The following is a 13694-nucleotide window of genomic DNA, read 5'->3' as shown; positions in this document are numbered from 1 at the left end:
TTAGAGAAGAAAGTAGCTGTGTTTTATGCCATCATGCTTCAAAAATATGACTAATCATGTAGCTGTGCAATTAAAGTTAGAACCAAAGTTGATTAAAGATGATTAATCAGATTGAAGGAAGTACTGGACGTGTATTTGATTTCACTTTAGCTTCTATGTCAGGGGTGGGCAATCCTGGCCCTCGAGGGCTGGCGTCTTGCAACTCTTATGTTACATCAATCATTTCTTGGCTACAAATACAACTACTAAAGCAAAAACAAATTCATAGTATGATGTATTTTGTTAGATTTTTTTGTGCTATTTTTTTACTCTAGGTTTTCACTTTACAAAAACACTCCTACTGTGCCAAAATATATGTAAAAAAAGAACAATAGTTTTTTTTGTTATTATTGTGATTGGACCCTGCATTAACTCAAATGAACAGCTGCTGTCACATTGATAGATTATGTTGTTTCTCCAGGTGAAACCAGTCGCTGTAGCAATAATGAACAACTTACTATTGGGGGGGAAAGGTTTGGGTCGCGAGTGCCAATAATAATAATAATAATAATAAAGAACAGAGAGCACGTGTGACGTCAAGGTGCACCTTTGACTAAAAATAAACCCATCTGCCTGGTAATATGACGCCACTTCTCCCCCTGCTTGTAAACAGCCATGCCACAAGAGTGCAATGTGGGCACATATTAGAAATCAGGTACCATCAGCCATATTTGTCCATCTAACCTGTGACACGTTATGAGGTGTTTTATTATGCAGAATTGAAATAAATTAATGTGTTCCTGTTCCGCTCCGGCACGACTCCTGCTGAGTCACAGTGCCCCCGAAATCATTTATTAAAAACATATTTTGTCAGGAAACTTTCCTCATGCATTGTTTTTCACAGTCTGGATTTACACTGAGAAGGCAGGAGCAGAAAGAATTTCCCTGTTTTGCATGTGAGGTTGTGCTGCAGACTAGATAGTGAATCTGGCCACAGGAACCCCTGATCCAGAGAACAAACACAAACAGACCTTAATGTACAAATGTAGATACAACATGTAGACGGTGTTTAAAAAAGACAAATAACTTCTTTAGAGAGGAGAAAAGTCAAAATGCTAGAATAAGTAGGGCAGGGCCAAAGTTGGACTATCAACCATCTACTATATGATTTCTTAGGGGGCCTGATAACTTAAAATATCTTTGAAAAGTTTCTCGTTTAGTCATTTGATTCAGAAGCTGAAACGCTTGAGATTTAACACTTACCTTTTGTACTGGTCTTATGTTAAATTGTATTTCTGAGAAATAAATGTTCTTTTTTCTTTTTTCTTTTTTTTTTTGCTCCTTATCCCTTTGGACACTGAATTGAAAATAGGCAACTGCTTTAGATTCATGCACAGTTTTAGTGCAAGAAATGCGAGCCTAGCTCAACCGTAAGAGAGAAATGATTCAAATAGAAATCTTTTATTTCTTATTTGAAATGCAAAGCTCAAAATGCATCTTTGTTTTTGGTATAGAGCAAATTGCATAATAAGGATGGAGATCCAGGAAGGATGGAGGGATGCGGGGTGGAGGGATGCGGGGTGGAGGGAGGAATGATCTTGATTTGGTTATCTGGGGAGGTTGATGGAGGGTTTGGGAGGTGAAGGCTGTGTGCGGGCGTTTGGTCTTCAGGAAACGAATCTTATTTCCCCAAGCCTGCATAGGAGCGCCCCCCAAAAACCCTGCAGCACAAAGAAGAAAAACATGGTTATGAATGAAGGAGAATAAAATGAAAGAGATAAAGGGTAGGGGAGGGTGGGGCTGACAAAACGTAACAGACTGAGATGAGTGGGTGGACAGAGTATAAATAGGTCGCCTGGGAAATTAGAGGTGCGGTTTGGGCGTGGCCCTGCGCCCAAACTTAACACATTAACTCCACGTAGTTCAATGATGGCATTCTGAAGACGTTCAATTATTCCTTTTCGGCATCCTTTAATTTTTAAAACGCCTTCATCAACTTCTAATTAAATATGGGAGTTACCTGAAGCGCTGCCCCTTCACAGCCTTCAGTACATGTCTCTGTTTGCATCGCTGCTCCTGGAAGACGTCCTGAACATTGGAAAGAGGGGCAGAGCCTGACTGTCTCCATGGCAACAAAGATGACCTTGACCGGGATGATGAATCTAATGAACTCAATTATGGCTACTAAAATGTAATGGCTGCTCAGGCGAAAAGGACATCCGTGTTTTTATGTAAATGAAACACGCTGAGCTTTGCTCAGGTTGTGCATGTTTTACATCTGATCAAAGCTGCTGTAATATTGAGTTAAGAAGAAGAAGAAGAAAGGAAGGGTAATGCTTTTCATCAAGACACGATCAGGATTCAGTCTGAGGTGACGCCAATAAATCAGCATGATGTGGGTGAAAAGAGCTCATTATGCTCAGTTTACTGCTCCCAGTGGACCATCTGCATCACCATCAGCCTTGGTGCTGCCAAAAGGTTTTTATTGGTGTGGCTACAGATTTAAGCCGCCAATAATCAGGGGGTGGCATACGAAAAGGCAAAAGCTATATTAAAATCCAAGAATACAAGGTTGGGGTGCGGGAGTCCAACAGTGATGCACCGTAAGGGACAAAAACAGTGGAATAAATATGAAGAAATAAAATTAAAATAGCAAGAAAAAGCAACATGCTGATACATTGTACATCTGAATTGACTATATCAGATTTTTTTCTTTCAACTACTGAGTTATACTCAAAACTGTTATTTAACTTAACAAGTGATATGTCCATTTTAAGCTGTAAATGAAATAAATAAGCATAACTTGGGTTGAGGAACATTGGTGGCGTCATGCTGTGGGACTGATTTGCATCAGTGTTATACTTAATTTGCATAATGTGTAGGGAAAGGCTTTAGCTGCAGAATTGAGCACACGTCAAAATTTCACCCTAACATTCTGAGCTTTTTCTGTTGAAGAGATAATGAAGTTCTCAATATCATCCGGATATAAACTTTGATTTGTGCTCTGCGGTAAACCTCCTTGCTGTTCTATTTCTGTCCCAGGTCTGCTCAGGACCTTTAGGTGGTGCCAGCAGTCGACCCTCCATGTTGGCAGCTAAACAAACTCAACACTTCATGAGTTTTCAGCACCGCCAAGAACCCGGAGAGCAGAAACAGCAAGCGGCAGGTTACATCCCAGAACAGAAAGACTCTTGGCAAAGTGCATCCTTAAAGATTTAGTCTGTTTTTGTTTCACTTAAATATTCCAAATGATGATCTCATTTATACAAATTGCTCTTTTCCTTTATTTGGGAGAAATTGTGGTCTGTTATTCTTTATAAAAGGATTTTATTTGAACCACATTGGTTGGGTTTTGAACATGAACAACCGGTGTAAGGTTATTCTACAACATCCTAATCAGATTTAAGTCCAGACTCCAAAATCTCCATTTGCCAATCAGAGACGGACTTGGCAAAGTGGGCTTTGGATGATTTCCGTGCTTCCTGACCCAAATGCCCTCGATCTGAAGGGCTCACCACAAACCAATGGCTGGAAAATATATGCATACCCTCATGAAAAAAAGCTTCTTCTAAAAAGTTTTAACAGACAGGAAAAATACAAATGCACACCACACTTTTCAGAATTGTATTAGTAAAAAAAAAAAGAATTCTCTTTCACTTTACAATTATGCACCACTTTTAGTTGGTCAATCACATAAACCCAATAAATACAATGGTGATCGTGTTTATAAAAAGGTCATGAATTATTTTGTAAGGCACTGTACAATGATTTTACTTTCATTTCATTCATTTCCAAGCTATATCTTTCTTTCACATATTTGCTTCCATACATTTTTTAATATAGTGTTTAAATTTATCAATTTATGGCATCACTATTGTCCTATAAAGACTTTTGTGTTGTCTTTCAAATCACATCCGATTATTTCTTACAAATGAACATTTTTCCACACAAGATTTATGTTCTGAGTTCTGCCATTGCATTCTTTAGTTTATCTGTTTGTTTTATGTTTACAACTGAGAAAATGACACCATCTGTATATAAAACCAAGAACAACCCCTTGACAGTTTGAAACAAAATGCAGCCCTTTAACTTTTAAAACATCGGCATAATCACAACTTTAAAGAAAAAAAAGAAAATACTTAGGATCATTAGCCAAATTGATCGATTCATTTTCAACACAAAATGTGACTGTTGGGGAAGTAATCAAATTAATTACATAAATTAATAAGTCAGGGTTTCTGCAGGTTTCATACTTTTAAAACCATTATGAATGGAATATAAGACCTGATTCAAGACAGAAATGTACAAAATCAAATCACAAATAAACAATATTGTTTAGGAACAGAAGTCAGTCAATGGATAAGACGGACATCATCCAGCATTTCCCCACGATGGATGTTAAAACCTAGATAGCTTAACCCCTTGCTCGCTAGCTAGGAACTGTGACGGTAGCTACCTAGCAATCCCTTGACAATAGGCATCCTGTACTGATACTATAGCTAGCTAGCTAGCAAGGTAGTTGCTAGCAAGTGTATATTAGCAGCTAGCCTGAGTCACAGAACGCAATGAAATGTCTACAAGAATCAGTTTTACGTAACAATAAAGTCCTGGAAGAAAAAAATAAACTCCATGGTGTATATGAGATAAATTGTTCTGACACCACAAAATTTAAGACGATGAATTATTTCATCACAGTTCAAAGTTTGTCAATAAATTTATGAAAATTTTAAGGCCTTCATTTTAGATACATCAACTTAAGACTTTTTAAGGGTGCAGGGACGCCCTGTGGTAATCTTCTCATTGGTTAGGTTTAGGTGTCTCCATTCTTTTAGTGTAATCTTAACATTTAAGAAGGTCTCCCCATTATTCTCATCATTGAGCTAAACAGGTAAAATGTTTTGTTTTATGCTTAAAATCCTCCATTTTGTTTTTGTTCTGGCCGGTCTGGCCAACTTTCTGATCCGTCTCCATCCAGAGCGACCACCACGACAGCAGCATCGGTTTGGTGTGAGCACCTTCACATCTTAGTTTGCAGAAGGCATTCCTCTGAGCCATCCTGGGGGAGGCCGGTGGTGTACAGGTACGACACGGTTCCCGCCTGGATCTGGAACGTCTGGCCCTGGATGTGGTGGCTGGAGAGCTGCTCGCTGGTCTGGCTGATGGAGATCGGCTGGCTGACCTGGCTGCTGATGTGGATGGCCTGGCTGTGAACCTGCGAGCTCTCCTGCGCCACGGCCAGCTGCTGCGGCTGCTGCATCACCTGGAGGGGACGCGCTATCTGCAGAGGATGCGGTGGGCCGTGTTGGGCCTGCAGCTGCTCCATGGCTTCTTTACTCAGGGTGATGACGTGCATTTGCTCCGGCTGGTGCCGCTCCAACATGCCGATGGAGTGAACCTGCGGGGCGTGGGCCGCAGCGTCTCCCTGGGCGACCAGCGCCAGGTTCTGGATCTGCCCCGCCGGCTGGGCCAGGAGGGTGACCCTGGAGTGGGCCGACTGCGCCGTTCCTCCGTCGGCGGCGACCAGGCTGATCTCCTGATCCTGACCTGGAACGAAGTTGATGTTGTTCACCCCGCCCGCCACCACCAGCTGGATCTCCTGGTCAGAGCTGAGCGCCGGCTGGTATGGCTGCAGATGGAGGACGTTGCGCGGCTCCTCCGGCGGCGGCGCGGCCGGCGAGGCTTCGGTCTCCGTGGCGGCCGGTCTCTCCTTGTTGTGAGACTTTGTGTGCGTTTTCAGGTTGTCCGGCCGGGTAAAGGAAAGGCCACAGAAGGAGCAGGTGAAGGGTTTCTTCCCAGAGTGGGAGGCGATGTGGCGTCGCCTCGCGCTGGGGTCTGAGAATGACTTCTCACAGATGCTACATTTATATGGCTTCTCACCTCTGAACAGGAACGTAACAGAAAGATTTTAATCAATAACATGAAGCATTGATTGTTTATGCCAACATTACAGCCGGTTTAATATCAGGGGTAAGTGATATGAGCTGAAAGTTTTATCACAATATTTCACAATACAACTGCCGGAGCAAATGATTATGATAAAAGTGATGATAAGAAGTATTAATTAAGTTTTTTAGTAACACTTTATTTGAAGGGGTGACATAAATCACGAACATAAAGAAGTCTTCATGAATGTTTATGTCTGATGTCATGAAAGATGATCTGGTAAATAATGACACTTTTAACGCAAAGTCTCATTAAAGGTTGCATTAAAAGTCCTTTATTCACCGAATGACACTTTATGACAACATTCCTTCATGTTTATGACAGTGTCATAACAGTCTTCAAATAAAATGTTACTGATTTTTTTTGTTTTGTTTTAGTTTTTACTGATTGAGACGTTAGAAGTAGATGTTTTTATTATTTATTCTTTTATTTATCTATTTACAACTGAGGGTACCACTGCAATTTTGTTATGTTCTAGAAACAAAACGACAACTAACATGTCTTATATCAGATTTTTAACACTGGCCTGATATGAAAACCCTTTTTACATCATTTCTACACTAAACCATAGAGCTAGCAGAGCTAGGGGTAAAAAGAGCGTAGAGGGTAACTTGTCACAGTCTGTGTTAATATAACTGGAGAGTGTAATAGTTGGCTATCTGTGCATCTAAAGTGTCAATAAATCAGTAACAGCTTGTATCCCTCACCTGTGAATCCTGATGTGCGTCTGCAGCGTGCTCTTGGCTGTGAAACACTTGCCACAGATTTCACAAGTGAAAGGCTTCTCACCTGTGGAGAACAAAATTTCCGCACGCTGTGAAAACATCACTTGGGTTCTGGGCAGAAAACTTGTTTGGAGTTTTTTTTTTGTTTTGTTCTTTGTTTTGTTTTTTCACCTGTGTGAGTTCTAATGTGCTTCTTCAGCTGAGCCGCATCCATAAACTTGTGTTGACACAGATCACATTCTGGCAATGATTTGCCTTCAGACCAAAAATAGAAATATACGGTGATGTGAAAAGTAACAACATCAAGCATGAGCAAGCTTAGCGGCGGTTTTCTTACCTGTGTGAACTCTGTAGTGGCTTTTCAGTTGTTTCTTTTGAGTGAAGGTCTTTTCACATTGGTCGCAGTTGTAGGATTTCTCCCCTGTGGAAACAAGGAAATTGTTTAAAACGGGGAACAAAATGCAAACAGCGGAGGAAATAGTAAAACTAATAATTCCAACAATATGGACAGTTTCAAGGTTTTATTTTAAAACATCATCAATTAGAATTTATTTTGACAAATCAAATTAAGAAATTCATCATGATAAATGATACATGTCCACCTCGAGAGGCAATTATTATAAAGTTTTGTATTTTTAAAAACCTTACTTTCAGAGTATAGTTAACAGAAAACCATAAGGCTGGTAGTTTTCATGACGAAGTGAAACTCAGAACCCCGATGAAGCCGGAGCAAAGCGATGTGCGTCTGTCTACCTTCGTGGAGGTTCATGTGCTCCTGCAGCGAGTGTTTGGTGGAGAGCGGTTTTGAGCAGATGCCGCAAACAAACGGCTTCTCCCCCGTGTGAATGCGTTGGTGAGCCAGCAAGGTGTGCTTCTGAGTAAAGCTCCTCCCGCAGACCGAGCAGTGGAACGGTTTCTCTCCTGGATGGGGAGCGGGATGGGACAAAAACAGGAGAAGGTTCAGTGGGGACAAACGTCAGGACTGTCAGTCACAAACTTGTTGAATAGTGTTTGTAAAGACCGGTGTGAATTCTTTGGTGGATCTTTAAAAACAGATGGTGCTTGAAGACTTTCCCACAGTCGTCGCATCGCGCCTCAGTGTTGGGGTACTTCCTCTTGTAGCCCCTCCTCGCCGGCTCTTTGCTTTCTGCCCCGTCACCGCTGATCCTGTAGCCCTTATATTTAACCGGTGTCCTTATCTTGCGTTTGCTTTGACGCCTCTGGTCAGATCCGGTGTTGTGGTCTTCGGCGGGGTCACCCTCTGCGACCCGGACATCATCTGAGCCGTCACGGAGTCCACGTGCGCTCTTCTTCGGCCGCCCTCGTTTACGTTTCGACGGGTCTGCTGCCTCGGTTCTGTCTGACGTCTTCTCGTCCTTCATGCCTGTGGAGTCTGTGAGCTCAACGAGAACGCGGACGAGCTCGCTGACCTTTACCCTCTGCGCCGTGGCCAGGAGCTCCACCGTGGAGCTCTCCTCCACGCACACCTGGGCACTGTAGATGAACTCCAGCACCGCGCCGAACGTCTTCGCCGCCATGCCGTCCAGCCTGTAGGTGGACGGCGGGACCGGCTGCTCTGCAGTGAACATGAGGGAGAAGTATTCGCTGCTGGCCGCCAGCAGAGCCTTGTGAGCCTTGAAGTGTACGTCCTCTACCACTAGAGTTATGTCGCAAAGCAGGTCTTTTTTCCGTAGCTTGTCGAATTTGCTCAGAATGCTCTGCTGATGTTCGTCAGAACGCAGGGGGATGATGGAGGAAGACTGAGCCGTTTCTTTCAGAGACATCTTCTCTCTCAGAAGAAACTCGTTTAGCAAACGATCCTGTAAAACAATAAAGGATACTAGGAACATAAATACTAGCACGCATCTTCCTTTGTTACACTTTTTTTTAAACTTCCCAATATGCTACATGTAGCTAAATAGCTACATGTACTCAATTATATTTACTTAGGTAGCTTTTTGGAAAAAATGTACCTTAAGGAGTATTTTTACTACATTGTACTTTTCACTTGAGTAACATTTCTAGATACACAACCTACTGTGAGAAACTTTACTGAACAAGCTTCATTTAACCAAAAATTCACCAGACAAATGCTTGTAGGGTTTGTTAAATTTTGGTAAGTTTTATATTAAAAGAATCTGATTTGGAAGAAAATATATATTTTGCTTGATTTATCTTTTGTTACTTTGTGATTATGTTATTTGCATAAATTGTTTTCATTTTTATCTTTAAAACACCATAAAATACCCATAACTTTATTTTGGTCTGTCTGGTAACAGACCAAAATATTTAATATTGATGTTTTTGCTGTTATTCAGTCCTGGAATAGCCTTTTTACCAAATAATGTATTGCTTCTCTTTGAATAATAGCTACTTTATTACCTTTACTTAAGTAAAATATGTTATAGTAGTGCTATTCTTACTTGAGTATAATTTTAGGCTGCCTGTGTAAAAAACATTTTCAGCTGTTTTCTTCAACAGCAAAGAAACAGTCCTTTTCCTAACACTTTAGATATAAATGTTGAATTTTAGAATATTCTCACATTTTAAGTCAGCTTATAAGAAGTTTTCTAGCAGTTCAACTTATCTTCATGTGAGACAACATGTTGTCCAGGTTTCCACATGAAGCCCTTTTCTTTAAATGTCATAAATCTTAACGTCCAACGTTAAAGTCTCACGCTTTTTCTTTCTTCATTTTAACAGTTTTATTGTTTTATTGGAATATGTGTTTTCATATTCCAGTCAAACTAGTTTTCCAAACTACAGGCTTCCTGAGAGGCACAAATAAATAAATAGATCACCACATTTATCATAACGCATATGCAGATGATCAGATCTGTTATTTTAATATTCAAATACAGGATTCAGCAAATATGGACCAAAACTTGCTCTGAAGTTGCGCCTGCGCTCTGTTGCCATGGTGATTTAACTAGCTTCAAACGTTCTCCTTCAGGATCCAAAATAGAAATTGTCCTGATTTCAGACCAACTTCTCTCCGTCTCCTCTGAAGATGGTGAAACAAAGACGAACTGATACAACAAACAAGTCATTGCTTGGCTGCAATACTTGTATTGAATTAGCAGTGTTCATATGACTGGTGTAAATGTTTAAGAGATACATTAAAGCCTTGAGAGTTAGCAATTAAGCTAGCCTAACAATTAAGCTAACCAATGCGTTAGCAACCGGCTAACAGGGCTATAAATACTAAGTCGGACCAGTACGGTCCGACTTAGTATTTAGAGTGTTAATGTTCTATAATGTATGGCTGCGAGCAAAGCTTCATTCAGCAGGTTTCTGCGAGCCGCAATGTCCCCAAAACTAGTGAGCTTTAAGGACCTTACCTTCGCTGAACTGAGAGCGTCAAGTGGACTCATTCATCGCGAGATGTGACGCGTGATCTGCGGTGCGCTAATCTGAACATGCTCAGGATCGGCTTCGTACTAACGCTATGAATGGACAACAAAATGATGCATGGTTTGTAGATCGACAGTAACGTTTGCCGAGCTGTCAATGATCATCATGCGTTATCGCGGGAAAAGTTGCTGACAGCGACGTTTTGCTGGTTCTCCAATGGGATCTGTTGCACCGCAACTCCAATTAGAGGATTAACTCTGGCCGGTAAAAAAAAGAGGAAAACTCAAAGGTCTGCGTTTCTGCAGTCCGGGACGCCTCTGCAGACCTGCGGCAGGGAGAGATGACGGGTGCCCGGGTGGTCGTGGTGGGCGCCGGGGTGGTCGGGCTCTCCACCGCCGTCTGCGTCGCGGAGTCGCTGCCTCTCTGCTCCGTCACGCTGCTGGCGGAGACGTTCAGCCCGGACACCACCAGCGACGGAGCCGCCGGGATCGCGTTCGCCGCTCCGTTTCCAGGTGCGAGTTGACTTCAACCTTTTCCCGCATGTCGTCACATTGCAACACTTACCCCCCCTTTTTTTTCTTTTTAGGGGGTGAAAAAAAAAAGAATCAAAGTTGTTTTTTCTACTGTAAAGTGGAAGAAAAATTATGTTTTGTGATCATTAAATATATTTTATGTCAGTACTGTCCCCCATAACTCTGCCACCCGTAAATGAAACAATTCCAATTTCAAGCACCTGACTTGGGTGTTTAACACACAGTGGCGGCAGCATCATGCTGTGGATGATTGTTTTCAACATGTCAGGGTTACAGATATGTCTGTCATCATTTCTCAGTGCAATAACATGTTCATTTTGTGCAACATTTATATAACCCAAGTTTAATCACAGTTCTCACATATTACCTGAACATAGAACGTATTTTTAAAAAATGTCATCAGATTTTGGTGGGTACTTTTACACACAGTGGATACAGATTTAGATTTTGTTGCTGTTACAAGTGAATTCCCCCACCATCTGATTAATAAAGGACGATACTCTCTTCCTCAGCAGGCATGGCTGCTGTTGGAGGCAGCAGAAGAGTGAGGTGTTTGTTCACCGTCACCAGCTACAGATACATTCATGTTAGACTGGCCCAGTCAAACTGTTCATCTAACCTGAGTTAGCATGAGCCAGTTTCCTCACAAAAAATAATAACTTACTCTGGAGAGAAGAAACAAACCCCAAAAGACGCATTGTGAAACAAAGTCTGAGATATTTTTCCTTGCGCCATCATACGGTAAAATTTGATGTTGTTCCGTGCTGAAATGTGTAAAGCTTGAAACTCAGGTGATTTTACTGCACCTCTTTCTCTTTCTCTCTCTCAGATATCCCTCTGGAAAGACAACGCCGCTGGTTCAAGAACAGCTTTGATCACCTGCTGGCTATTGCGCAATCTCAGGACTCTCCAGATGCCGGCGTAATACTCAGCTCTGGGTAACACCATATAGATCTATCATAACAAAAAAACAAAAAACCATCACCAGTCAGTTTTTATTCAATCATTCATTCATTTTGCTTTTGTTTCTTTCACAGCTGGCAGATTTTTAAGGAGGTCCCAGCCACCCAGGAGCCATACTGGTCCGACTTGGTGATTGGCTTCAGAGCCATGACCGACCGAGAACTGGAACGTTTTCCAGACCACAAGTTCGGACAGGCGTTCACTACTGTAAAATGTGAATGCTCCAGCTACCTTCCTTGGCTTGAGGAAAGGTTTGTTCCTCTTTATTTAAAGAGCGCCTTTAAATCCACATTTTTCACACATTATTGTAGATATATTTAGGTTTCTACTGCTTCTAAAAACAGCACAAGTGCTCAAAAAAGCAGAACTGTTGTTTTTTGGTGTCTGGAAAATGGGCCGTTTCAAAAACCTTCCAAGTGGAACAAACCCAAGCTGAGCTCCCGCATGTTTGGTCAGCTAGTTTTACTGCTGTATGCAATGTACAATGGCTGCAGGAAAAAACAAGTGTTTTGTTGTTGACTTGCCATCTAGACACCACTTGCTGCATTCTGGTTGGAGGCGCCACTTTTGCTTTTCAAAGATGTACGGTTTGGGGCTCAGCTCATATCAATACTGAACACTTCCAATCCAGAACCTCCATCAGAGTGAATAACATTCCTCACTCCCATCCCATAATGTTTGCTTTGTCTATGTTTTGCTATATTGTTATCTGAAACGTTACTACTGATGTAGTTAATTGCACATCTGTTGCGGCCATTTTCATGTGCGAATGTAAATGTTGAGTTGGGGGGCGTGGCCAGCAGCAGAATATTTGTATTTAAAGTGACAGGACGCTCTAAAACGGCTCAATCTGAAAGGAGATTTAAAGAGGTAGAACTAATCAGACTGAAATCTCATCATCTAAAATTTACTCTGTGCAAATAAATAAAGGAGCAAACATTTTCTCTATAGATCTATGGTAAAGTGTTCCAGGATTGGGTCAACTTTAAAATGTTACAGACTTGCTATAACGTGAGCTTCATGAAATGTTGTTTGTTTTTCCTACAGGTTTAGAAAAGCAGGAGGCCGGGTGGAGCAGAGGAGAGTCAGCAGTCTCCAGGAGTTGGGCGACGGTTTTGACCTCATCGTCAACTGCTCCGGTCTCGACTCCAAAGCGCTGGTGGGAGACGCCGGGGTGTTCCCAGTCCGGGGCCAGGTCCTCAAGGTGGAGGCCCCCTGGTTGACGCACTTCATCAGGGACGGGGACGGGAAGACCTACATCTACCCCGGCGTCCACAGCGTCACCATAGGCGGGACGAGGCAGGAGGGAGACTGGCGCCTCCATGTGGACGACGGAGACACCTCCAGCATCCTGGAGCGCTGCGGCAGGCTGGAGCCGTCCCTGAAGAAAGCGAAGGTTCTGGGCGAGTGGGTCGGGTTGAGGCCGAGCAGGAGGAACCCCAGGGTGGAGAGAGAGAGGGTGCTCCTGCAGGGCCGCGGCGTGCCGGTCGTTCACAACTACGGCCACGGAGGCTGGGGGGTCACCATCGCCTGGGGGACGGCTTTGGAGGCCCTGGGGCTGGTCAGACAGTGCCTGAAAGAAATGCCTCAGGCTAAGCTGTAGGCTAAACTAGTATGGCACGAAAACACATCTTTACTAGAGACAGAATATCCTGGCATCATGTTCATCATCACAGAATATCCCCATACATAAAAAAAAGAAATCAGAAATATTTCCATTTGCAAAGAAGCGTAGCAGCACCACCCGCCTCTTGTTAATAGCTCACTAACCAACTTTTTAAAAAAGTATAAAGTGGAGAACAGCAAACTGGTGTAACATTCTGTGCAATATAACAACCGAGAAATACTTTTTCCTTCCACTAAACTATCACTGACTTTTTGCCAAACTGTCCACTCGCTTTAATTATGTGGGCCTTTATGTCACATTATTATTGTATTAAAACATCTTTTTTTTGTGATTTTATGTAAGATTCTAATAAAAAAAATATAAAAATGAAGTGAAATTAATACTTGAAACATCTGCAATGAATATGTGCCATTTATGAGTTTAACTTTTTTGATAATGTACTAATTTACAGGGAAATCAAAATAATAATTACTTGGATAACTTTGTTAGATAATTTGTTTGTTAAATTATTTTTGCTTCTCTGTTTCCAATAAAAGATTTAGACTCTTATATTTTTGTTCCAATCTTGCA

General features: G+C 42.0%; 2 protein-coding genes across 2 annotated transcripts; one reads left to right on the top strand and one right to left on the bottom strand.

The window, feature by feature from the left end:
- Window positions 1-3589: 3589 nt before the first annotated feature.
- zbtb24 (zinc finger and BTB domain containing 24) lies at window positions 3590-10091 on the bottom strand. The gene is made up of 7 exons (XM_055038343.1): window positions 9989-10091; window positions 7669-8467; window positions 7401-7568; window positions 6985-7068; window positions 6819-6902; window positions 6630-6711; window positions 3590-5858 (listed from the first exon to the last, which is right to left on the bottom strand). Exons 1-7 carry the CDS (start codon window positions 10019-10021, stop codon window positions 4997-4999), a joined length of 2112 nt encoding a protein of 703 aa, XP_054894318.1. The 5' UTR covers window positions 10022-10091; the 3' UTR covers window positions 3590-4996.
- A 59-nt stretch (window positions 10092-10150) lies between these two features.
- On the top strand, window positions 10151-13673 carry ddo (D-aspartate oxidase). The gene is made up of 4 exons (XM_055038344.1): window positions 10151-10513; window positions 11364-11472; window positions 11572-11748; window positions 12545-13673. Exons 1-4 carry the CDS (start codon window positions 10342-10344, stop codon window positions 13098-13100), a joined length of 1014 nt encoding a protein of 337 aa, XP_054894319.1. The 5' UTR covers window positions 10151-10341; the 3' UTR covers window positions 13101-13673.
- Window positions 13674-13694: the final 21 nt, after the last annotated feature.

The sequence above is a fragment of the Poeciliopsis prolifica genome, unplaced genomic scaffold (genome assembly GCF_027474105.1).
Source record: "Poeciliopsis prolifica strain line A6 unplaced genomic scaffold, Auburn_PproV2 SCAFFOLD013, whole genome shotgun sequence".
In the NCBI taxonomy this organism is placed as follows: domain Eukaryota; kingdom Metazoa; phylum Chordata; class Actinopteri; order Cyprinodontiformes; family Poeciliidae; genus Poeciliopsis; species Poeciliopsis prolifica.
This window is presented reverse-complemented; position numbering and strand designations above follow the sequence as displayed.

What these genes read in the sequence shown, in the direction of transcription:
- ddo (XM_055038344.1), top strand. Translation starts at nt 10,342, where the DNA reads ATGACGGGTGCCCGGGTGGTCGTGGTGGGCGCCGGGGTGGTCGGGCTC. An exon ending in GGCGTAATACTCAGCTCTGG is followed by an intron (nt 11,473 to 11,571) that starts GTAACACCATAT and finishes TTTCTTTCACAG; the next exon opens with CTGGCAGATTTTTAAGGAGG. An exon ending in CTTCCTTGGCTTGAGGAAAG is followed by an intron (nt 11,749 to 12,544) that starts GTTTGTTCCTCT and finishes TTTTTCCTACAG; the next exon opens with GTTTAGAAAAGCAGGAGGCC.
- zbtb24 (XM_055038343.1), bottom strand. Translation starts at nt 10,021, where the DNA reads ATGAGTCCACTTGACGCTCTCAGTTCAGCGAAG. An exon ending in CCACCAAAGAATTCACACCG is followed by an intron (nt 7,569 to 7,668) that starts GTCTTTACAAAC and finishes CTCCCCATCCAG; the next exon opens with GAGAGAAACCGTTCCACTGC. An exon ending in GCACATGAACCTCCACGAAG is followed by an intron (nt 7,069 to 7,400) that starts GTAGACAGACGC and finishes TTGTTTCCACAG; the next exon opens with GGGAGAAATCCTACAACTGC.